The sequence below is a fragment of the Podarcis vaucheri genome (assembly GCF_965113315.1).
Source record: "Podarcis vaucheri genome assembly, chromosome: 3".
In the NCBI taxonomy this organism is placed as follows: domain Eukaryota; kingdom Metazoa; phylum Chordata; class Lepidosauria; order Squamata; family Lacertidae; genus Podarcis; species Podarcis vaucheri.
In genome coordinates this window covers 92,167,704-92,194,239 of record NC_138761.1, presented here as the reverse complement: position 1 = coordinate 92,194,239, position 26,536 = coordinate 92,167,704, and the positions used below count along the sequence as shown (strand labels likewise).

General features: G+C 41.7%; 1 protein-coding gene across 14 annotated transcripts in view; it reads right to left on the bottom strand.

Annotated features, from left to right (window-relative positions):
* The window catches only part of DST (dystonin), a 299,556-nt gene that overhangs the window by 101,306 nt on the left and 171,714 nt on the right, over positions 1-26,536 (bottom strand). For 10 of the 14 annotated variants that reach the window (XM_082218116.1, XM_082218117.1, XM_082218118.1 and 7 more), the window contains 6 exons: positions 14,477-14,629; positions 11,458-11,691; positions 10,383-10,667; positions 9,076-9,621; positions 6,589-6,765; positions 4,246-4,369 (listed from right to left, as the gene is read on the bottom strand). In XM_082218116.1, coding sequence (XP_082074242.1) covers positions 4,246-4,369; positions 6,589-6,765; positions 9,076-9,621; positions 10,383-10,667; positions 11,458-11,691; positions 14,477-14,629 — 1,519 coding nt within the window. Of the gene's footprint in view, positions 1-4,245; positions 4,370-6,588; positions 6,766-9,075; positions 9,622-10,382; positions 10,668-11,457; positions 11,692-14,476; positions 14,630-16,064; positions 16,299-17,132; positions 17,280-18,224; positions 18,441-19,374; positions 19,510-19,831; positions 25,499-26,536 lie in introns of all 14 variants that reach the window. The other 4 variants (XM_082218107.1, XM_082218114.1, XM_082218113.1 and 1 more) reach the window with 1 other exon arrangement.

Below are 26,536 nucleotides of genomic sequence, written 5' to 3'. Positions count from 1 at the left end.
CTGAAAGAAACAAGTAGATAAAGGGTAGTTTATAAGTTCACAACCATCTTAGAATATAAGCAACTGCCTTTGGCAAAGTTATGCCAATAGTCCAGGTAAATCAGGGATGGAGAACCCATAGCCACCTAGATGTGGTTGGACAACAATTCCTATCACCCTGGTACCACTGGCCATGGGGGCTGAAATTGGAATCAAACAACATCTGGAGGCCCACAGGTTCACTACCCCAGGGCTAACACAACATAATTTACTGCAATTGGGAACAGCATTTCGGGGTCTCAGGCACAAGTCTTTGCCAACCCTGCTCCCTAACACCCTATGACTGGAGTCGATGGAATTGAACCTCAAATTTTGTAATACATCAAAGATAGCTCCTGTACCTTAAACAAGTTATTGGGGAAGAAGAGAAGCTAATCTGTAAAGTGTAGCTTGCCTTGGCACACTGCAGCAGGAGTTTGAAAAGCTGCACCTGACAATATTCTCTTATCTACGCAAGTGTCAATTTTACAAGAGCCTTAACGCTGAAAGGTTAGCCAAAAATACCAGCAAAGCAATACTTTGCATGTAAAACACACATTCAAAGTATTGCTGGGTCGCTATTTTCGGCCAAGCTTCTTTCAACCATGCACAAGACAGAGAGTTGAAAACATAATCCCTTTGAAAACAGGCAGGAGAAATTTCCCCTAAGTTTTGGAGCAGGACAGGCAACTAGACAAAGTGGTGGGGGTGTCTCCCCCCCCCTCCCGGTTTCAACTTTTTAAAAATAATCCCTGTAGCTGCCTGTATCCCGCATGTTCTGGAACACTCATGGGAAATAACACACTCTCTCTCCTCTTAAGGAACAGTCCCCACCCCCAAAAAAGTTCTTCTAACTAACTTTCCCAATCCACACCTAAAGATTTGCCTAAGGAGTATTCTTCAGAATTTAGTATTTGCAAACAGCTAGCCAATATGACCAATAACTAGCTGTGACAAAGAGCATAGCACACGATATAGGAAAGAGGCCAGTTAACACAAGCCGCACACAGTAGCGAACAATACTTGGCTCTCTGAGCAGCCCCAGAAGGATGCAGAATTTTCTACTTGAGGTTCTCTCAAGTGAAACTGTACCTTAGAAACTGAACCTTAAAAGTTCACAGCATAGGGGACCCATAGATAAAAGTTATTTTTTTCTGAGAGCATACTATGGATTCTTCATCAGTATGCTGACTGGAGTCCGACATATTTGACTCTGAGAACAACAAAGGGTTGGGAACACGTGATTCCCTTTTACAAGGGAGTTGGGAACATGTGATTCCTTCTATGCCTGAAGTGCATGCTCACAGAAGACAGCCTTGTGGATAAAACAGTTGGATAGAACAGTTAATTGATTCAGATGGCTTGACACAGGTTTTAAAAAGGCAGATTGCAAAATATCTAAAAGAAAGAGGTTATCTAAAAAGCAAATGTCCCAAAAGACTGCTGAGGTCCGAAGTCAAAGGGTAATATTCTACAAAAGAAGGATTTAATCTGTCCTTCCTGCTGATTGATTTTAGCAACTGATATCACTATCTCATAAAGGGGACAACTCTATCAGTTGCTCAGAACTACCCTACATCTCCAAGCCAGGTAAATACAACCTGGCTTTTATTCTTTACAGCAGGAATGGGGAACCCATTTCAGCCTATGGGCAGCATTATTTTCTGGGCAAGCTTCCAGGGAAAACATGCCAGTGGTGCGCTGTAACAGAGGCAAAAGCAAGCAGAGTAATGAATGTAAATTTTGTCTTTGTACAATAGGCTAGTCTCTACACACACTCCCATACTGTTTTCTATCCTCCAGAAGGGTGCAAAGCGAAGAACGGGTGTAGCTGGTGAGGGGATCTGAAATGGGGGGGGTTCCCCAGAAATTCTGTAGTGTCGGGTTTCCTGCTTTTTTTTGACACATTCTTTATTCATCAAATATCAAACACAAATAGCTAGAAAAGCAGCTAGAAAAATATCAGACGGAGCACTGAAAAACAAACCACCAAAAATTTAGCAGGTTAAGCAGTGCCAGGCATGAGTATGAAAAGAGGTATTGCAATATTTTAATACATTAACTTGTAACAGCAGGATGTTAAACAGATGGACTTCGCATACTTGACGGTTGGAACCAGGGAATTAAAGGCTTAAGACTGCATAGCCAGCTTTCTCTTGCAGGCCTTTATACATATTCCAGTAATCTCATATGGCTGCTAGGGCAGAACAGTTATAATTTTAAAAGAAACCTCAATCAGCTCAGATATCCTCTTCTCCAGACTCTTAGGATGTGTGTCTTTTTAACTCACTGAAACCACAAGATCACCCCTGAATCCAAAGTTTAGTTTAACCCGTCATTACCTCTGCACTTCTTGGTAACAGTTTCTGTTTCAGCATATTTGATTATTATTACAAGTAGAAATATCACTGAACTGTGTGTCATTTCCCCTAATTCTTTTCCGGCTTGAAACAGGAAAACAAATTATGAACATGCACAGTTAATGCCTATGCTGGCCTTTGAATAATAGACAGTTGATGGCCTCTGATCTTAACTTTTTAATGTGTGTGTGTGGAGAGAGAAAGAGAGAGAGAGAGTAAACTAATTTAATTTTTTAAAAAATGGTATAGGGGTAAATAATATTTGTATAAAGAAATATAGATGTGATTAACTGGAAAGTGATACTACTCTTCTTAACTATAAATGTTTGCATATGATTAGCGCTTCCCAGGGGAATTGAAGGAGGCAGTGGTCCGCCCGCTCTTAAAGAAAACACCATTAGATCCTTTAGATCTATCCAATTACTGCCCGGTTTTGAACCTTCCATTCCTGGGTAAGGTGATTGAGAGAGCGGTTGCTGAACAGTTTGGTGTGTTTCTGGATGAAACATCGTCCCTGGATCCATTCCAGTCCGGCTTCCGCGCTGGTCATGGGACCGAGACGGCTCTGGTCGCCCTAACAGATGATCTCCGTAGGCAGCTGGATCGAGGCGGGTCGGGGCTGCTGATTCTTCTAGATATGTCAGCAGCTTTCGACATGGTCGATCACGAACTCCTGGACCACCGCCTTGCCGACGTGGAGATCCAGGGCACAGTCCTTCAATGGCTGCGCTCGTTTCTCTCTGGCCGGGGACAGAGGGTGGCGCTTGGGGGGGGGAACTGTCATCGCGCCACTCCTTGGTGTGTGGAGTGCCTCAGGGTGCAATACTCTCCCCAATGCTTTTCAACATCTTTATGCGCCCCCTCGCCCAGAGTTTTGGGCTGGGCTGCCATCAGTATGCTGATGACACCCAACTCTATCTGTTGATGGATGGCCATCCTGACTCGGCCCCAGACACATTGATCAGATGTTTGGAAGCTGTGGCTGGTGGGAGCCGGTTGAAGTTAAATCCTTCGAAGACAGAGGTCCTTTGGCTGGGAAGGGACGATATGGGATTGGGGGGGCAATTCCCATCTCTTGCGGGGGGGCAATTATTGCCAGCACCGTCCATTAAGATTTTGGGTGTAATCTTCGACACCTCCCTTTCCATGGAGGCGCAGATTGCAGCTACAACAAAGGCGGCATTTTTTCATCTCCGCCAAGCTAAGCAATTGGCTCCTTACCTCTCTCGCCCTGACCTGGCCACTGTGATCCACGCGACAGTCACCTCCAAACTGGAGAACAGACATGGGGAACCCGTGGTCCTCCAAATGTTGCTGGAACACAATGCCCATCATCCCTGACCACTGGGTGGGGCTGATGGGAGCTGGAATTTGATGGCAACTGGAGGGCCCAGGAACCCCAATGCTGCCCTAGGATCACCTGAAGCTATTGAAGCTAAGCAGGGGGAAACCTGATCAGTGCCTCATGGGAAAGCTACTGAGAGTCTCACATAAGCAACTTCAACACATCTCCCCTCCACCCTTTTGCCCTTGAAAATGGCTCACTCATTCCATTTGTAACATGCGACTGCAGCAGACCTGCATTTAGACACGGGCCTGTCACTGTCACGTACGGTTTGGTGCTACTTTATAGGGACATGACCCAGCCAAACCTGAGCACTACTAAGTCCTGCTGATTTTCATGGGCTGAGAGCTAAACAACTGCTCCGCCTGATTCAGTAAATTATGCCCTTTGCCTTAAAAAATAATAACGGTAAAAATAGCTGAGTTGTAGGAGGCGAGGAGGCAACCACCACTTAGTATCTTCTCCAGTCTACAAATATGAGCAATGGAAGAAGGAAATGGAGAAGACAGTTACTCATCTTACCCAGGGTATTCTGGATTTCATCTTTGTCTGGCAGTAACTCTCCCCTGGTGTCAAAAAGCACTTCAGCAGCTTTTTTCAGTTTCTCTACAGCAACCTGGTGACCGGACACCTGCCCCTGAAGCACCTGTAAAAATGTACAATTTTTCAATTCTACTGTTACAATAACAGTAAGATTGGTTTGGCAGACACCATTAAACATCTCACAGATGACAATACACATCTTGCTCTGCTGGGGAACTTCTGAGCAGAATCCAGTTGGCTATTCGGGATGATAGAAAGCTACACTAAATGAAACCATGAGCTGATCCAAAATAGGCACTTCTTATCTTGACACGAGCAAACGCAGTTTACAGCCCAAGATATTTTGCTTATTGCCCTTTTTTGCATAGCTCCCGCTTACTACAATGGGACTAACACAATGACTATTATTTTCATGCTATACATTAAAATTGCAACTTGGCTACCACTCTGATAAGCATTTCATTAAAAAAAAAACCAGGCTCTCCTAACCAACTGCCATAAACAGAGCTTCCCTGTCACATAAAAGCAGTTACCCATCCATGGGAAGAGAGTTTTGTTATTAAAAACGCAGTCTGTGATGTCAGTCGGCCTTTGGGGTGGTAAAGTGGGCAGGCTGCAGATGGAGAGCCCTCTCTGTTCTGCCTATAGCGCTACTTCTGCTTTATGTCGCAAGAGATAACATTTGTCGGGAACCAGGAGGATTTGGAAGAAAGAACTCCAGATAAAGAGAATGTTTCATCTACCTTAATCCAGTTATCTTTAAAAAAACAAAACAAAAAAACTTCTTATGAAGAAGTGTCCGTGTTGTTGTTGTTGTTTCCTCCCTCCACACAAATACAGTGGTACCTCTGGTTAAGAACTCAATCGGTTCTGGAGGTCCATTCTTAACCTGAAACCGTTCTTAACCTGAGGTACCACTTTAGCTAATGGGGCCTCCTGCTGCTGCCCTCGCACGATTTCTGTTCTCATCCTGAGGTAAAGTTCTTAACCTGAGGTACTACTTCTGGATTAGCGGAGTCCGTAACCCAAAGTGTTTGTAAATCGAGGTACCACTGTACTTGAATTGTGATTTTCCCCCCTGATGCCAGTGTGATGCAGTGACTCTGAGTAGGCGTGCTGGGCTTGGACCGAGGAGACTGAGATCAAATCCCTTCTAAACTAGGACACTTTCCCCCGTCAGAACATTCTGGAACGCTGTTCCAGCACATGTCAACTGGGCCCTGGAAGTGCGGAGGAGCCCAACCAACCTCAGCAAAGCCCTGCTGCACCTCTAGCGCATTAGGGGACTCTCCCCAGAGCCCAAAAGGAGACATCCGCTTCATGCTCTGGAGAGGGTTTCCTGGTGAGTTGGAGGCACAGAGGTGCTTTGCTGAGTCTCCTTCCCCTGCCAGCTAACATGTGGGAAAGCCGAGCCTCAGCTGAGCAAGCCCCATTGCTCATAAGAGCCAGAGAGGTGGGGGCAGGGACTCATTAAGCTGCTCAGCTGAGGCGAGGAAGACTCACCTCAGATAAGCATCCTCAACAAGCCTCTGGCTCATGAGGAGACACCCCCCACAAGTCCAAAGAGATCCTCTTTGGGCTCTGGGGTGGCCTTCTGAGGGAGGTGCGTTCTGACACCTTTTCGTCTAGAAAAAAAGCACCGTACTAAACTATGATATGCTCTAGGTTATATTGAGTCACTCGTTATCTCTCAATATAATCTACCTTGCAGGGGTGTGGTGAGGATAAAAAGGAGTAAAAACATATACATTGTCCTGATTCTACTTCTGGTTCTCTTAGACAGACACTGTTGGTCCCTGATGAGGCCACTTGCCCTTTCAATGTCCTTTCTAAATTTACTGGGATTTATTTTGTTGAGAGGGTTTTTTTTGGGGGGGCGTGGGGGATTGCTTACACTTTTTGTCCATTTTATTTGTGTGGTGGTTGGATCAGATCCGAGCGTGAGTGGTGGGTCCCCCCGCCCCACCATGTGAGATGGATGTTTTGGCCCACAACTGTTCCTTAGCTTTCCAAATGTGCGCCCAGGCTCAAAAAGGTTTGGGATCCCTGACATATAGCCACAATGTTCAATAAGCACTTGGGGTCCCATGAACAAGTTGGAAGTCAAAGAGATAATGAGTCATTGACAGGACACTTCCAGGTTTCCCTTGTAACAATCAGCATTATTTTTTTCTAAATCTGACATGTTCAACTAATGTACACCTCCCCCCCCCCCCCCGGAAACACACATACACCAAAGGGGAACATGGCCTTCCTTTATTCTATAAACTGCTTTTTCTTGAAATACAACAGCTCTGGAGATTTTTTTCCCACTTGGTTTACCTTGGTTTCTTCTAGTTGTCTCTGGAGATTTTTTGGATCTACAGCAACTGCCTCAGACAACTGTTTATTCACAGCTTCTTCGGAGGCCTGAAGTCCTGTCAGAAGCCCAGATGAGGTGTCCTCATAATTCTGGTATTTATCTACCAGATCTTTGAGGTTATTTCCAAGGATACTGCACTAGAAGTGCACAGAGAGAAAACGGTATTCAATAATGGAAATATATTTTAAAGCATTTGTATATAATATTACTAGCTAAAAGTTTTAGGCAATTTGAAAACATCTTGTAACGGTAATTCAAATACTCTGCTTAGCTTGTACTGCAATAGATTTATGCAATGATAACAGTGCCTTTTCATACCGCTCTAGTAACGGCTGAACATGGAAACCACACACAAGCCTGCTTTGTCTGACACCCTAAACGAAACCCTTTTCCTGCTGCACTGCATCAAGCATAGCTAAGGTTTGGCTTAGTGTGTGTTGCGTGTGTTGTTTAAATTTCCCTCCTCACTAACTTATGACACTCATGTGAAAGGTTTTTATTGCAATTGGCTCCATCTAGTGGTCAAATTTGAAAAGCCAGACAAGTAGGATTTGCAGACAAAATCATAACCTGGAAGTTTGTATATCCTGAGAAGTCCTAAGTTTTAGAAGTTTGAGTTAAATGAACAAAATAAGAATTCCAGAATAAATTTATTTTGTGTGTTGGCTAATGTGTATCTCAGTTTTTATCTCTCTTCCATCACCGCATATGTACAATGGTGGTGTTTTAGCTAAAATATGAAGCCCAGCACAATGCAGAGCAGTAGTCAAAGTGGTACCTGCTGATGTCTGGCAGCCATATGAAACTTCTAGTCGATTTCTAGATTATCATTTATGGCAAGGGCTGAACCCGTGGCTACATGGTAATCTTATGGCATCACCCAGATTTCTGCTTACCACACCACCACAGAATGTCACCTGAGTGGCAAAGCTTTGATCTGTGCTTTGGGCACATATTGAAGCAATCAGACTGCTGCCTTAGGGGTGTTCAGGCATTCACCAAAACATGTGGACTGTTAAAAGTGTGGACAGGGGTGCACACACAAGCCCCACTCCCCAATGTCCTCACATACATCACATTACTGCAGTCCCCAGCCTTCCACGTTGCACAGAGGAAGTGTGCCAGGGGCTTCTACTTCTGCTCTCCATGCAACTGAGGACACTGCTTTATCAGAGTTCAACTCTTTATAAGAGTTCTACTTGAATTCTAGTGAACATGAGTAGAATGCTTATTAGCATTCTACTAAGACATCAGCAGGTACCACTTTGACTACTGCTCTGCATTGTGCTGGGCTTCATATTTTAGCTAAAACTCCACCATTGTACATTCTACTAAGCAGAATGCTTATTAGCACATCACAGGAAAGCTCAACAACTGAGGACATTGGGGATGGAGTGTGTGTTTGTGTGTCCCTGCTCCCACCCACTTTCTGTATTCATGTGTTCAGGCACTTAAAGATACTCTTTTTAACGCACTAAAGGGGCTGTTTAAATAGCTACAGAGACCAAATTCGGTTCTAAGTTGTCTCAGAGTACATGTTTAAAAGCCTCAGAGTAAATGGTAAGAAAACAAATGGGATTCCCTGAGAAGATCAAATATTGTGCAATACAGAAAAATATACAGAATAGGGCAATTTAGTATTTCACATAACACCACCCCCACCATATATCATTAAATAAAGCCAGTACAGTAACATTAAAGCTGCAATCCTAAGCAAACTTACTAGGGAGCAAGTTCCATTAAACACAGCGGGACTTACTTCTGAAGAAACATGCAATGAATTGAACTGCAAGATTTAAACATGGTTTAGGGATGATGAGGAATACTTCCAAGTCTAATTACCATGACAGCAGTTATGCTCACAAATTCACTGTGAGAACCCTGATTATATCCAGGTTTTGAATGTGATTTTAGGATCATATCTGGTTCCGCTGTAAATTGGTTTGTCAATGCTCACAAGTGATGCATGGGAATGTCAGCCTAGGACATGAGAGAATCTGGCTGAAATCCCTGCTTAGCCATGAAGCTCAGTGGGTGACCCTGGGCCAGTCCCACTCACTCACAGCCTAACCTACTTTACAGCTTGCGAGAATAAAATGGGGTTGGGTGGGGGTGGAGACTATGCTTGCCACCCTGAGCTCACGGAGAAAGTGTAAGATAAAAATGAAGTGAGTAACGACAAAAAGTGGGAACAAGAGACTGTAGAAACTCACAAACTGAGAGTGAAAGGGAGAAACCTAAACCCTAATCCTGCTTCCTCAATTCAGTTATACATTTTGCCTGATACAGGGAAAACATAAGATACAGAGAGATGCAGCAACAAAATACCCTTAGACAGGCTCCTCCTCTACAGAAAGCATTCTGCTTTTAATTTCCTGTAACAATTCAGTGACCTAAAAGGTTTATCTCATGGATACACATTCCACATGAATTCACACTCAATTTACCTTAGAGTAGAGAGATTTGAAGCGACCAGCTGCACTATCCAGCTTATTCTGTACCTCAATGTAAGTTGAAGAAGTATCAATACCTTCCTTGTCGTATTTGACACCTTCTCTTTTATTACACGATTTAGCAGCATCCAATACTCTCTGTCCAGAAATGGTGATGTACCGCAAGTCCCCTTTGTGAGAAATGACATCTTCCGAAAAACTCTTCTGCCTTTTCAGTTTGATGATAATCCCATTAAAGTCAGATGCACCTGTTTCCAGGTTATCAAGTTCCTGCTCTCCCTGCTGGAGCCAGCTTTCAAACTCGCCATAGTCCGCATCAAACTTCTCAAGCTCCTCCTGCAAAGAGCGGGTCAACTTCAGCTTCTGCTCCGACTCCGCTAAGGCAGTTTCATACTGCACCTTCAGTTCCTTCATATTCCTTTGAATCTTCTCCTTTTCCTCTGGAGAAAGATGGTGTCCTTGCTTCTCAAGCAGGGCTTGGGTTGACTGTGTAGCTATTATGACAGCTTGCTGCTGGGAAATAATTTTCTCATGCTGAGCCTGGGTGGGGAAAGCGGCAGGGAATCAAAACGTACATATATAACTAGCAGTGCAATCTGTAATGTGTCCGATTCTTAGGAAATGTACTTAACGGTGGTTCAGAAACATTAAACAAATCAAAATGCTGTGTGCTGCAGATGTACCAACCAACTACATTCCTACTTCCCAGTCGCAAGAACAAATCACCAGCATTAAAATATCCCAATACACACACAAAGGCTTCTTCAATGGCTTCATGTTAGGGGTAGTTCCGTTTATGCACGGATGTGCCTGCATGGAGCTACCCATAACACTGAGGCTTTTGAGAGAGGCCTTGTGCTTAAAGAGAGCTGTGTGCGGCCACTGGCATTCCGATGGATGTAAGATGTGCTAAGGCTGGGCTGTTTGGGTGTGCTTGTCAATTCTTCCCACTTTGGCCTGCCTTTATTTTCCACAGCTTTGAGCACTTTCAACACAGAAGATAAAGATGAAAATGCTCTACTGGTTCATTAGATAAGAGCTAGGAAATAAATATGCTCTGAGGCTTGTAGTGCAGGGAGAGGTGGTGAAATCACCTCCCACGAAATCATTCTAGAGATTCCTTGGTATGAAAAGCAGAGATCTAGGGGTGGACTTGGCTTTTGCTTTGTACGTTTCAAGGCCACCACAACAGCTGGCAATGCTGGCTCCACGGCACATGAGGTGAGTTTGTATCAGCCCTCATTTCTTTTCCAGGACAAGCGTGAATTGATAAAGCAATTAGTATTATACATGTGTAGTACCTTGGCTTTCTGATACTGCATGTTGAGATTATCTTCTGAGGGCTTCCGTTGTCCATCCACGTGAGTTTCATTCTGTTGTTGGATTTCCATCAAGTTGCCATTGACTTCATCGTCTTCTCCAGCCAACTCTTCCAGCTCTCCTTCTTGGAAATGGTTGCCATTCTGTTTAATTGATGGCTTGCCTTTCTTGCCCCCATGTTCAGCATCCTTGTCGACCTTTGACAACCAGTCCAGAAGGTTCTCTATTGTGCTTTTACTCTCCTCTAGCTGTTCTCTAGCTGCAACCTGCACAATTATAGTTCAAGCTCGAATCTTACGCAGTCATGAAAAGTTCAAATGCAGATATTCGTGATATTGCAAACAAGGGTATACTAATACATTTGGGGGGGATTAGTGGGACTTTTCATCCTACTGGTCATGTGCAAACATCTGCAGAATGATGCAGTGTGCCTGCACTTCTGTATGCTTAGGAAAAACTAAAATGAATTATTATTCCTATTGTTTAAAGGATCCTCCCTTGGGAGGAAAAACTTATGGAACCAGATGTTTACAGGCCACATTCACATTAGTGAAAGTCTGCACAAGGATTTTAGCTAGTGCAATGGGACTTTCCTTCTCTGCACTCTGCCCCCGAAAAAGGAAAAAAATGGCTAGGGGCAGTTGGGAGAACCCTCAGAACAGAATACGGGGGGGGGGGGGGACATCTGGCAAGCAGAACTGTTTATGCTGAAGCAACTATCTCCTGAGTGCTACACTGAATTGCTCTATATGTTCCTTTCTTTTGGGAAGCAAATACTGACAATTTCAGATGCATTTGGTGAATGTCTGAAAATAGATAGATGCATTTCCCTACATTTAATACACACAGTGAAATAATAATAATAATAATAATAATAATAATAATAATAATAATAATAATACTGACAATCAATTCCTTGAGTTTTCAGACATTCACAAACATTGTCAGACATTGTCAGACATTCAGACATTGTCTGGGATGGTCAGCATTCACATGCAAGGAAAAATTATAGCAATGAGCCATTTTTAAATAAATATTAAAGGGTTGCCAAAGAACCTTTTCTGTTTCTTGCTTAATAGCTGTTGTCACGGCTTTATCCAGCTGTTTCCTGGACTCCTCTGCTTTCTGGCTAAGCAGCAAACACTTGGTCTTGGCTTCATTAAGCTTCTTTTCAAGAGCAGTCTTGTCTTCTTGTCGCAGCTTTTCTCCATTTTCTTTCAAAAACATCTCCGTATTTTTCACAATTTCTGCCAGTGCCTGTGTATTTGCTTGCATATCTTTCTGTAGCTCCTGGAAAGGGGGGTGGGGAATCAACAATAAAAAAATCAGAAGGAAGAGTTATCCATTTATTTTTTCACTTCGAAAGCCCCTTTTCTAAGGTACATGCTGGATTTGCCTTCACATTTCATAAAAATGGCAACAAGAGAGTAACAATTGCTAAATTTCTACAAGACTGAGATCGAGACCTCTGCTCCATACTGGAAAAGAGTGGAACTTCCTGAAACACAATTTCTTCCCTGACAATTAGAGGCTAACTGACCCACCACTCAGGGGCCAACCCTACCATGAGGCAATGTGAGGCAGTCGCTTCAAGCAGCAGATACAGAGGGTAGAGTTTTCATATTACACAGTATCATTCCATTTGATCCACTCGGGCAATCCCCCTCTGTGGGAGGACAAGGTAGCATGTGCCACAGGGCCTGCCCTGTATCCCCAAGCTAGCCTGCTGACCTAAGGTATGGTGGAGATGTTAGGAAAACATTCTTAAAGAAACAGATAAAGGTTCCTGGAAGCTTTAAAGAGGGTTCCAGAATTTAGTGTGTAGGAGTGGCACTCTAGGCTTGACTGGTATCAGCTGGAGGTGCAAATAAAGGGAGGAAGTTGCAAACTGCATTTTCAGCATGACAAAAGCAGACAGACACACACACACACACACACACACACACACACACACAAACTCAGCACGCAAGTTGACAATAAGGTTGGAAGTAAGACAATGAGTGCTGCTGATACTGTGAGTTTTGCTGTGTCGGGATTGTTAATTACTGGGCTGAGATTATACCGTGCTGGAGAGATAAAGAAAGAATGTAAATAGCTTGTATATAATAGTAACAGAAATGCTTGTGCAACCAGTCAAGCAATAAAAAGCTCTTGACTGTGAATTTGAGTATGACTCCTGTTCTTGTCCTCTGCCTCCAGGGAAAACTCTGCTACAAACTGTAAGAAGTCGTTTTACCGAGGTGCCACTACACTAGCAGAAAAGCGCAGTGCAAGTGTGTGAGCGGTAACCTCTAATAGGAGGATGCCATCTCACTGGCACAGTTGAAGTAAGATTCAACTGCTAATCTGGTTGGCATCTGTACATGGAATGGGGTGTGTGTGTGTGTGTTTATGTTTGCTATCTTGTCCTTTGCCTCCAGCAGCCAAGCATACCAGATGGCCCTGCCGCCACAGCACAAGCTAGCAAGTTTAACCTTTTGGAATTATTCAAAAATAATTTTGTTTACAGTGGTGCCTCGCAAGACGAAATTAATCCGTTCCTTGAGTCTCTTCGTCTAGCGGTTTTTTCGTCTTGCGAAGCAACCCTATTAGCGGATTAGCACTATTAGCGGCTATTAAAGGCTTAGCGGATTAGCGGCTAAAGGGCTATTAGCAACTTAGAAAAAGGGAGGGGGAGCGGGGAAAAATCGGAACACTCACAAGACGTTTTCGTCTTGCAAAGCAAGCCCATAGGGAAAATTGTCTTGCGAAGCAGCTCAAAAACGGAAAACCCTTTCGTCTAGTGGGTTTTCTGTCTTGCGAGGCATTCGTCTTGCGGGGCACCACTGTACTAACATCTTGCACTGCAAAAAGCTAATACAGTGGTACCCCGGGTTAAGTATTTAATTCGTTCCGGAGATCCGTTCTTAACCTGAAACTGTTCTTAACCTGAAGCACCACTTTAGCTAATGGGGCCTCCTGCTGCCGCCACGCTGCCGGAGCACGATTTCTGTTCTTATCCTGAAGCAAAGTTCTTAACCTGAGGTACTATTTCTGGGTTAGCAGAGTCTGTAACCTGAAGCGTATGTAACCCAAGGTACCACTGTATACACAATTCTCTGCATGTTTTAGAAATCTAATGGACCGGTCAAATTGACACATGCATTACAGCTAACTGCATGGCTCACGTCATCACAAGATGCCCTGGGAAGTCAAGGTAAACACACTCTGGCCTTTGCCACTGACTAGGGAACAAAGGGCTTCTGGAAGGCTTCATCTCCTGCCTCTCTCTCCCCCTGTCCCCCGCCACAGAAGGGACACCACCACAAGGGAAGTCCACCCTGACATTATGCAAAAGCCTGAAATGGGGCAGCTGTGGGGCATTTGCTTCTCCCTCTCCCTGCAAGAAAGAAAACTTGGCTCCAACTGCTAATTATCCAGGAACTTCAGGTCAGAAAGGAAGCACACTCTGACTCCATCCAAGGGACATGAAGCTGATGGGTTGTGTAAGGAATTGTTATTTCAATCACTTGGAAGCTTGCAGTGATGGTTGTTTAACTGAGAGGGCAAAAAATAATTCCAAATAAATAAGTAAATAACTAAACAAATCAACTGACTTAGCTCCTTGTATCACTTAAGCAGTGAGCATTCGCCTGAACTGTTTACTGGCATAAACACAAAACTGCATGCATTGGAGCATTTGGAAGCCAAACGCAAAGAGGTACTTCTTTACAGAGGCTGAGAATATTGACTGAACTACTTGTTTACGTTTTTAAAGTATTCTTTTTTAATACACCAAAACTGTTTCACATCCTTCCGCTCCAAAAAGGATTCACTTAAAGCAGTTAATAAAATATATAGAAACAGACACAAAGGTTTAAAAAAACGGCAATCCATGCATACTTGTTTTAAAGCTGCTGACTATATTTTGATAAATTTGGTGTCAATTTGTTTTTAAAGTTTGATTTCGTCAGTATGTTTTAATTAATGTTTTTTTGTGAGCCACTTGGGAGATTTTTGCTCCAATGTGTAACTCCAATGTGATTGTAAGGATTGCAGCCTGGCTGTGCTGCTGCCGATTAGTCAAGCATTGTACCTCTTGTTTGATCTGGTATTGCTGCAACTCTGCCTTGGTATCTTCAATAGCAAGTGCTTCTTTGTGGCCGATGAGCTGGTTTTCCGTCTGTGTGAGAAGGTCACATATATCCTGTAATTTTTCTGTGAAATCCTGGTGCTGGTCTGCCAAGTCCTAATTTAGAATAAGAAGAAACCTGAATAGAAATGCTCAGAGGCTCTCGTAGAGGTTAATGTTCAAACAACCAAATTTCAAAGCTTTCATCAGACACTATTTCTGAGAGTATGCTGTAAACATGATAGCAGCTGCACACAGTTTAAAGAAGCTGAATATAGAAGGTATGAGATAAACCTCACAAATGCTGTAAGTAAAGAGACCAGGTTTTGGATGGAACCGCCCAGCAGAAGTCTGGCCATGCATTATGCGTGTGAAAATCCAAATCTCTGAATGGCTTGAAACCTGTAACAGACAGGTATTAATTCTGAAAAGGGGATGGCAAAACAAAGGTTAGTCGAAAACTATGTGTTAGATCAGTTGGTACATGTAATATTACCCGCATATAAAATGCTGTTGTGTTTTAAGCAATACAGAAGCAGACATGCAATGGCACTCATTGTTCTTAACGGTACTTTCATCCCTATTAAGCATATTTTTAAAATCCTGCATTTCCTGGGCTGAAGACTCTCCCATCTCCCTCAACTGATTAAAAAAGAAATTGTCCTTCAAAGTTAATCTTGTTTGGTGCTTGCAGACTAATAATCATAGAGGGACCCCAAGGGTCATCTAGTCCAACCCCCTGCAATGCAGGAATCTCAACTGAAGTGTCCAGGACAGATAGCCAATCAACCTCTGTTTAAAAACCTCCAAGGAAGGAGAGTCCACAACCTCTCGAGGGCGTTTGTTCCACTGTCAAACAGCTCTTACTGTAGAACTCTGCTTCTTTCTTTTTCCCTGTTATTCCCTACTGCTAACAAATTCCCAATGCTCTTGAGTATATTATCTTCCATACACTAGAGCAGATGTAGGGAACCTTTGGCCCTCCAGATGTTGCTGAACTCCAGCAGTTTTAGTTCATCAATATCTGGAGGCCAAAGGTTCCCCACACCAGTGCTAGAGTGATCAGACCTCTTAGAAGGTCCTCGAGACGCAGAACAAGCACCTGTGGCTATTTCACCCACAAAAGGGCAGCACACAAGTCGCAGAGTGATTTCCCCAAATCACAGAAGCATCCATTGTTGCTTCCTGGCACAGACTAGATGACAAAGCATCCTTCTTCAACAGATACCCAAAGTCTAACATGCAGTCCTAGGTCTGCTACCTCAGCTTTATGACTCAGCTTTAAAGTCAAAGTCAAATCATTACCCACTGTTGGGTAAAGCATTTTATCATTTCTATATATTGCTGTTGAAACAAAACTTGCTGTTGAAGGAAGCACACAACTGGTCCCTCAAACATTTATCATGTGCTTCTAGAATTCTGAAGGATAGGCACACTGTATTCTTTTGCTTTCGATCTCAGCTAGAGTACAGTTTCTGCACTTCAACATTTTTTCACGTCTCCACTTGGGTTCGGTGTCATGCTAAGCACACAATCACACACAGAAGCAAACCTTCTGGTCAACAAGAACTTGTTCTGTCTGTAAGAGAGTTTCAAAATGGTCGACTTGGGATCTTATTGTCTCTTGCATTTCCTGGAAGCGCTTCTGTGTGGTATTCAAGTGCCTCAAGAGCTGCTTGCTCTGGTTTGGGGAAAGATCTTGGGCATGCTCAGAAATGAAGAACTGAATATCAAGTGCTGTGGATTCCAACTGCATTTTTGTACATTCAAACTCTTTTTCCAGGTCCTGCAAATTAAGTAATAAAAATAGTTAGCATAAAAAACCCCTGTAACAGCTTTTCCCAACCTGGTTCTCTCAAGATGTTTTGGCATGCAGCTTCCATAAGCCTCAGTCAGCATGGTTATGGGCCAATAGGAATTGTTACAAATCATCTAGAGGCCACCAGATTGAGGAAGCCTGCCCTATCATTTGATAAAAGGTTAAGCTCACTCACTGGTTTTTTTAAATAATTCAAATATCTGATATGGAATTCACTCTATCAGTTCATAATCCAGAGTCTATTAAAGAATACTACTAGACGTTTAGGTTTGTTGAGCCTTCCTCAAATTCATTGACTCGCAACATCAGATCTACATAATGGTAAGTGTAATGTTGGGGAGCAGAGGAGGAAAACTCCATTGTGTCAGCAGAAGTTGTTGTTCAAGTCTTCTGCTGAAACCACCATTTATTTTTGATCATTGCACTGAAGGGAATTACACTGAGGCTGTGTTTGCTACAGTCTTGGTGGCCATATGTGCAAAATATGTGACTGATAATGAGTTAAATCATAAACTTACTGACAGCATTTTCTGATGTTGAGCCTAGCACCAACCTCAAGGAAGAATTACTTTCTACTATTGATATTTAGAGCTTATGTAACCATTCTGTTAAAACTATATGAGTGTTACTTGCAGAAATCCTGACTGCCTATCCGAACTAGCAATAATCACCCAAACTATCACTTCTTTTGAACATGTAGGTTATCGGTAACTAGTACTGAATCAGAGTGGAGATCACCTACAAAACATCATATCTAGAAGTTAACAGTCACTGACAGATTAGGCACCAAGTGATACATGCCTTGATTAACTGAAACCTTTGCTTCACATCTTCTATATCACTTGTATCCACTTTGAGATTATTCATTATTTCACTCTTCTCCTCAATCCAACCTGTAAACTCCTGAAGCTTGACTAGATGTTTCTGATGAAGCACTGAAAGTTTAGCCTAGAAAAGAAGTTCAAATAAGATATTTGTCCGACAACAGACCTAAACCAAACTAAAATGAAAACCAAACCAAAAGATTTCAGTTAGATGACAGTGAAACAAAGCTACTGACATAATTGGAAAAATAAGGAGATACTTTTCCCACTATATACGTGGCATATTTTAGATCTACAAGAACACTTTGCTGATGATACCATTTGCATATGCAAAGTCTATTTAATTCTGACACTCCAACAAGGGGCAAAAGGGTTTATATCACTTATCTAACAAAAATTCTTTAGGAGAGAGCAAATTCTTTCCAATCCCAGTTACCATTTCACAATAATGGAACTCCTTTTCTTTCAAAACTCACTAAATATTGAGACTAAGAACAAATTCATGTACACACGCTTATCAATTTAGGTTGGTATTTTTGTAATGTGCTCTGAGACCATTTAGTGCAGGGTGGGTTATAAGTCTACTACTACTACTACCACCACCACAATCAATGGATACACAACTGAACATGAAAACATTAAAATGAATTGTTTGAGAAAGCTCTTGCCTGCGGTGCTGATCTATGATCACTGAATCACACATGCACATCATCATCATTTTATGTTCAAGTAATCAAAGGATGCACAAGTTTTTGTATTCACTGTGATTCAGAAGGAATGCATCTGCAATCCTACACACACTTTCCTACAAATAAGCCCTAATGAACACAGAAGGCACGCACAGGATTGTGCTGCAAGTGATCATTCATTGTGAACAAACTTTTAGAGCATGGGTTCCAGCTAGCTAGTATCAGGCAATAAATTTGTCACCACGTATGCAAAACCATTTTACAATACTTATTTGCATTTTACACTTGGTTTTGTTTAAAATGGTTGAACTAAATCTATGTTTGGAGTTGGATAGGTTAAAAATCTATAGAAGTAAAATAGATGTGGGCTATGAACCTACCATTTCAGAGTCTACTGCCAAGACTATTTGCTTTGCTCGATTTGAAGACATTTCGCAGACCCCAAAGAAATCCTTCTCCAAACATTCATAGCTTTCTTTTAGATCCACAAGCTGTGCTCTGGGAACATCCTTGTGCTGAAATTTTAGAAACTCTTCTGCTAACTTCATATCTTTTCGTAGAGTAACAGCAAAGCCAGCAAGCCCTGATTCAAATGACTACAAAAAAATAAATACAGATGAGGTGCATTAAGGTCTTGCCTAAAACTAGTAGCACTGCGTGCAAGACAGAAAAAGAAACTTCTGCATTTTAGGGAGAAGCACCATTAGTCCTAGAGATGGCTGGGAGACCTGAAATCCCCACCCAGCCATGCTGTTCATGGGCACTCAACAAGTCACTAGCCACCTCACAGGGCTGATGCAAGAATAAAATGGGGTCACCCCACCTAAAATTGCCCTGGGAACCTTGGGAAATGGCCACACAAATGAGATAAATTAACCCTAGAACCCAAGATACACATCTCTTTATTTTGCTATCTCTCATTCCCCACTCACCTGCCACACTGCTCATATCATTTTCCATACTATGGCAATAGCTCTTCCTCCAACCACTGCTGCACCACCCCTTTCCTTCATCTCAGCATCCATCTATCCAGGGATACCTTAACTTTAGACATTGTGGCCAGGCTCATCATGCTCTCTTCTCTCTTCCTCCTACAAATTAGCAGGAATGGACTACAAAATGCATGCACCATAGAGAGAGAATCACCCATGGAGAGAGTGTAATGTGTAGCCCAAGCCCGTAAATGGGATCGGTGGGGAAAGGACTCAAGAGTGTGCCGTTCCATTGATTTGTATTAGATGACAAATGGGTGCACATTTCTGTGCCTTTCGGTGAGAGAAATGTGGGGTGATGATCACTGGCTAATGTTAAGTATATTTTTTATGATTTGTCAAATAGATTTAGCATATTTATGAAAGATAATACATATTTAACTATACTCTTATTCTGATGACTTGTGTTTTGAGGGTCTTATGAGCTACCTTGAATATATTATTTTGCATGGAAGATCAGCACATAAAGAGACTTAGTACTAATGACACCTGACCTCACTATTTAACCTCGCTTTCTCTCTACAGATAAGAAGCTTACCTCTAACTGCTCAAGTTGTATTTTTAGGTCTTCCAGGTCATTACTGATGGGCTGCAGGTCATCCAAGAGAAATTTCATATCTTGAACCACTGTCAAATGTCTCCTCATATTCTCCAAGTACCAAGAGCATTGCTTCTGAAAATATTATTGTCATTTTAGTATAACTAGAACTTATCAACACAGTAGCAGAAAAACACTTTTAAAAACAAAAAGGATGGTGTGTGTTTCTTTAAAAAAATATGCCTAGAGATGCAATTTAAATGTTCATCTGTGATTCTACTATGATGTTAACCAGAGGACATTCAATTCCTTGTGATAGGTGATTCAGTGCATACTGGTAATATAGGTGCCATGTTTTGATTAAGCTAACAAGCACAAGCACCAAAATGAACTAAATAAATTTTTCATTTGTTTTACGTGTCTTTACTTAAGACAAAAATTGTAAGTTGCTACTCACCATGCTCTTTGAATCAGGTCTTGGTCCAGAGTCCTCTGTTTCCAAGGTTTCAGAGAAGCTTTTTGGTTGCTGGTATGGCTTCTCGGGCTGAGGGTATCCTTTCAAACCAAGAGCCTTACTGAATGCTTCAGTACTCTCTCCAGCAGTTTCTGCTTTTAATCCTGATGAACTTGTAGTTTCTCTTGAGATGGGAAACGCATGGTCATTCTGAGAAGCGTTTTTCTCCTGTTCTCTTTCTGCCTGGGCCTTCATGTCCCTTGTCTCACAGGTGTTCTCATTTCTTTGACTGCAATGGTCTTGTTTCAGTATATCGAGGAGGAGATCAGGACTTCTATTATCAAGCCAAATAGGTGGGGTAGAATTAGGTTCGTTTGCATGTATGCACAACGAAGCAGCCACTGAGGCACTTCTAGTATCCTCACTTGTATGTTGGACAGCAGATTTGGTAGGGTCCTCGTTTTTCCAGTGTGTGCTATCAACCATTTTAAGTAAATTTTGCATTAAAGCTTTTGTGCCAATATAACTTAAAGGTTCCTCTTCCTGCTTGCAGTAAACATCTTTTATTTTTCCTTTAAGTATTTTCGTTAAGCTTTCAGGTAATGTGGGAGGCACTTCAGGAAAAACAACTTCCTGATCATTGACTGGGGCAGAATTAGAAAGCATCACATCTTTTAGTGATTGTTGCATTTTTATCTGGATGCCATTTTGAGAGAAAGTAGGCTCATGGTCTAGAATGTCATCTTCCGTAGGCTTCCCCAAACTACTGTTTTGAGTGACCTCTGCTTCATGTGCTTTCTGCTCATAGCTATTCTGGCTATCTCTGGTGTCTAAAGTACTAGAAGAAGATCCAATTACACATGTATCTTCTCCAGAAGCTGTTTCATCAGCCTTGCTCCCTACTTTTCCAATAGCTTCAACACGCTCCATATTGTTGAAATCACATTTGTAGCTTTCATTATGATACACCTTGGAATGAGCACTAGCCTCTTTACTAACTTTATCTCTTGTAGGTTCTGATACAACTGATGCAGGAAACAGCTGTTGTTTGGGGTGCAATTCTTTTAGGTGCTGTTTTCCCTCGCAGTTTCCACTTCCTGATACCACTAGTTCCTCTCTATTCTCTTCACTGTCTCTTTCACCTTCCTTTAGGTAAGATGAACCATTCTCTCTCATTGCTAAGATATCCTTGGCCATTATATCTTTCGCACTTTGCTTTAAATAAGTAGAGAGGTCAAACCCCTCTACACAGTGCACTGATTCATCTTTAGCAATGTCATTGGAGTCTGTAACCAATGTGGGCTTATTTGAAGTTTGAGCAATACTTATTTTTTCATCATATGAGGCAGTAATTTCATAACCATTTTTAATAACTGATGAATAAGGCTCCCTAAGGCTTCCACTTGATTCCTGGATATGATCTTCCTTCAGAAGGCACACTCCATTTTTATATTGTTTCAGCGCACCAATTTCTACTTGACTATGTGGCATACTGGTAGATGCTTGTTTTCCATTATCTACTTCTTGTCTTTTCTCACAATTCAAACATGGCATTGATATATCATCAGTAATTTTAGCTTCCCTGTGTTCAGCATGTAAGTTTCTTTGAGAAGGTATATCAGACTTGGCACTAATATTTTCTGTTCCAATTGCGCCTTCTGATGTTGCACCATTGTTTACGCTTAATTGGGAGGTTTGACTGTTCTGTAATGCAAGGTTGTCTTGCATGAAAGGGTCAGAAGCCTGTTCTGTTTCTTGCTGGCTTCCCTCTTTACTTTTACATGGTAGGTCCTGAATGTTTTCTTTAACAACATCAGCTAAATTTTGATATTCATCAGCACTGTAGCTTTCAGGGCACCGTAAACCATTGTTTCCTGTTGCCTCTGAAAGTGCAGACACCCGGACCCCAATGTTTTTATCATGGCACTGAGAGTAATGCATTTCCAATACCTCTTCATCTTCATAATCTGTCTCTTCGTAAGTATCATAATCAAAATCCACATAATCATAACCTTCAAAATCATCCCCACTGTCACTATCACCATTATCGCTACTGCCATTCTCATCACTATTGCCACTGCCATCATCATCACTGTCATTATCCATACATATGCTTTCATGTTCACTCTCAGAGTCATCTTCTTTCGTTTTAATGCCCTTGTGCTCACCCCTTTGCATTTTAGCTTCATCTAACTTTTCCAGGGAGCTGTCAATCTCTTTACTTTCTTCCCTTTCTTTTTTCTGACCATTATTTTCTATATCTCTACTGCTTTCTGCTTTGTCTTCTAGAATTGTGCCTAGTAGCCTTGCATTGAATGCTGCCATATTTATAATTTCAAGTGTATCAGAGTCACTTGTTTCACTAAAGCACAGAATGCATTCTTCTTCCTTACTTAGGTTGCCCGTGGAAGATTTTGCTTTTTCTTGCAACTCGTCTGCTACTCCATTGATGGCTACTGCACTGTGGACGAGCTCTGGAGTAGCATCTTCTTTAACAACAGAGGAGTCACCTTTGTTTATTCTGTCTGAGCTACAAACTGTACCATTGTTATGATCAATTTGTGGAGCATCACAGGTTTCACTGCGATCTTTATGTTGAGTTGGATCACAAGGATCTTCTGACTGAGTACTATGTTCTCTTTTATGCAACAGCTCAGATTGCTTGCCTTCCAGAACTAGCGAGCCACATTCAAATGTTGACTTGCTGTCATTCACAGGTGGTTCATCATGCTTCATACTAGCACTGACTTCCAGAGGTGATGTGGACTCACTATCAGTATTGATTTTAATGGATGATCCATCAAGAGTGTCAGTAGTGCCTTCTACTGGGAGCCCAGCATTTGTATCAATGGAATCCTTGAGTGGACATCCAGCATGAGTAATAGCACCGTTTCTCTGAATTGGTCCAATATATTTATCTACAGTATGATATTCCAACAGTGCAATGCCATCAGAACTGGTATGGTCATAAAGCAAAGATACACTACATATATTAGCCTTATCTATGGGTTGTTCTCCATCACTGATATTCATCTGATTTTCTACAGGTTGCCCACTTTCAGTCTGTTCTTCCTGTAATAATCCATGGATCAAATTTGCAGTGTCTTCCAGGAGGGAATCACCATTAGAAGTATTTTCTAGGGCTGACATGCTATAGTTATTGGTGCAATCTTCCAGTAACTGACTGCCATGTGTATGCACTCTAGTTTCCAATGGTAATGCATCTTGTATGCTGGTGTAGTTTTCCAATAGACAGCCAGCAAATTTATTAGCATGGTCTTCCAATTGTGAATTGCCATAGCTATCTGTAATGTCTTCTCGTGGTGGCCTATCATTCATATGAAGACATGCACCATGCATTATGGAGTGGTCTTCTAATGGCAACTTGCCATTCCTATCATCGTTATGCAATATTGGGGTGACATTTGTTTCCGCTTGCAATACTCCACTCTCATTACAAGTCTCTAATTCTTTCTTAGTGCGTTCATTTAAACATTTTTGGTCAGGTTCTATACTAGTGTATAAACTATCCTGAAAGTCATCTTTTACCTCATCTTTCACCTCATTGTTCTTCATTAGCATAATGCCTTCTTCAATCTGCAAAACCTGAGGCATGCATTTTTGCAGGCTGTTGTCCATGAGATGTGAAACGTTAGTGCTTGCTTGAGCTTTCTCATCTTTCCTAATAGCTGAAGAATAATTTGCATCCAAAACACTACTGAAGATGCCTGGGGAGTCGTTTTCACTCCCCTTAATGTTCTCCCCCTCTACTATGCAAATGTTATCTTCATTTACTATTGGAGGAAGGTGTCCTTGTGAACAGTTTGAAACAGATGTTTTCATTTCAGCATTTTCAGCGTTTGCTTGGTCAGTTAAATTTTCATACACTTCCACTGGCATTTGTTCTGGAAGTTTCAGTAAACTTCCAAGTGCATTTTCTTTTTCAAGATTTTGACCTGGATTGATTTCCTTTCCAGATCTATTCGTGACACATTCTGACTGCTCTGAAGCACGAGCCACAATATGAAAACCATTTCTCCCTGAGACTATGTCCTTCTGGTGATCTTTACAAAATGCCTCCCTCTTATTGCTGCTGGATATATTTTGAATACTTGTATCTTGTTCTGAAACATTGCTAGTGATATCACTAAACATTGCCCCTTTGGGCTGTTGCTCAATATGTTGTGCTTTTGTGTTTAAACACAATTGCCCCTCAGTCTCATTTGTATTATTTTCAGAACGACTGCCACCCATTAACAGGCTGACTGTTTCATTTAAGTCACCACAATGCAACAAAAGCCTCTGTCCGGTGTTTGCATCCATACAACTATTTATCATTAGGTAAGACATGAATAGCTTTTGAGTTTGTTCCGAGTGGCAAGGTATGGGCTCACTGGTGTCAGAAGTGTTTACATCCTTTCCATCAGCATGTTGGTTGGATGCCTGGAGTTCACAAGACGAGAGCCATCTTGCCGCTTTTTTCAAAGGCAATGGTATATCTTCCACATTAGGCATTTCATCAGGTAGGGTAACACTATTCAAAATTGATGAAGTGTTGCTTTCTATGACTCCCTGCTGGGCTGCGTCATCCAGGCTGATCACTTCACAAGTTTCTGGAATATAGAGTGCTGCTATTTTTTGCCGCCCCTTTAGAATTTTGCAGGCCTGCTCATTAGTGATCATGCCTTGATGCAAAGATGTAGATACAGGAAATATTTCCCCACTATGTGGCCAGATGAGTCCAATGAAGCCTCGTTGTGCCTGTAGTACCAGCAAGGCACTACTAGAAGAGATCAGGTTGCACTGCACAGCTTCATCTACAGACAAACGTTTTGATGAATTTTGACACAAGATCCCACCTGTCTGAAGCTGATGAGTCAAAATAGCACAAGCAGCATCCTGGTCAATAACCCCTTCTCTCATTGCTTCTTCAACAGTCATTCTGTGTCCTGTATCAGGATGAATTATGCCGCCAGAAAGCAGCTGGGCACCTAATAGCCTGAACATGGTCTCCTTCTCTATGAGTCCTTCATGAGCTGCTCTCAAAATAGTTATCTTCCTTCCACATTTTAGTGTTATTTTGCCTCTTTCTTGAGGGGTCACAGGCAAGAGCCTCAAGCCTGTTTCTCTATGTACTACAGTTCTTTCAAGCAATTCCTCAAGGGTTATCTTCTCTGCAGTGTTGGGGTCAATAAGGTCTTTGCTCATGTCACGTCTTTCCAGGAGTTTAGTGTATAATGCTGCAGAGATCAGATTCTTCTGAAAAGCTCTGTGCAAAGTCAGCTGTTCTCCCGTGGCTGGTATCATTAGGTGTCCTCTGGAAAGCTGAATCTCAAGAATTTTAATAGCAAGAGGTTCTGAAATTAAACCCTGTTCGAAAGCAGCTACAACTGGGAGTGCTGCTGATTGCAATCCTGAAATGACCATCTTAGCATTCTGTAAACCTTGTAGTTGCAATACAGCTTGGTCATCGACAAGTTCATGGGCTTTGGCTTCTTCAAGGTCAAAACTTCTTCCCAGGGCTGGTGAAATTATATCTGATAAAATGAGCTGGCTCTGAAGTAACTGAATTCCAGTGTCATAGTCAATGAGGCCTTTATAAATTGATTGCAAGACTGAAAACATCTCTCCAGTTGTTTGATCAATAATGCCAGCTATGACTTTATCCTCCTAAAAGTGAGTATAAAAATAAGAATTGTCAGCATTTTATGAATGGTAAATGATTAAAACTTTGAATTTTAATATGATAGATGTACAATATAAAGTCACTTACTTACCAGAGTTCCACCCAAACTGTGAATGTTAGCAGTTCAATGCAGAAGTGATGTCAGTGATTCAACAGCACACGGTGTGATAAAAGATTGAAACACAACATGCATCGGTAAACCAAAAGTCTATGCTCTGCATACATCAAGAGGGTTAGTGGAAGATAAAATAGTAGATGACCGCATAGTGAGCAAAAAAGACACGTACCTGAAAGGCAAACTGTCATGCTATCTATGTGCTTTGTGAGAAGTTAGCATATATGGAGAAAACAGTATGTGGTACAAAAACACACATGCTATTCATGTTTACAGCATACAGCACTTTTACATAGACACCCAAACACATAAGGATCAAGTATTGTAGCTACTTAAATGCACTGCAACTGTGTTGTATTAAAAGTCATCCATTGGGAACAACATTTAAGAAGTATGTGCAGAATAGTCTTTCTTTGCATATACTCTCAGGCATTTTGTAATGCCTTCCAAAGGCAGTGTCAAACGTAATAGATCTTAAAGTATTATCTCACAGTTAATGTGACTATAAACTCCAAACGATGTACCCAGTTGAAATTTAATGAACTTCGGAAATATGGCATACTTCCTGAAATACTTATCGGAGAGCATATAGAAGAGTAGAGAGGCTATGGAACTTCCACGTGGTGTCATGTTTCTGAAGTACAGACGTTTGACAGAATTCAAAGTATGGCTTTTAAAAAGAAGGGTTAAGTGATGTTATGATTCTATGCTCTTAGTTCATGCAAGACACAAGGTATAAAAGCCTGTTCATATACAACTTTCCACTTGTCCATTTATAGACATTCAGCTATAATTCTAATTCCACAAACCGATTGAAAGCTGTCATTCATTTAGTTCTGATTTTCTTTGTGTGATACACACAATTCGGTGAGGATTTTTGTTTTTGTTTTTAGTATTCATACAAAAT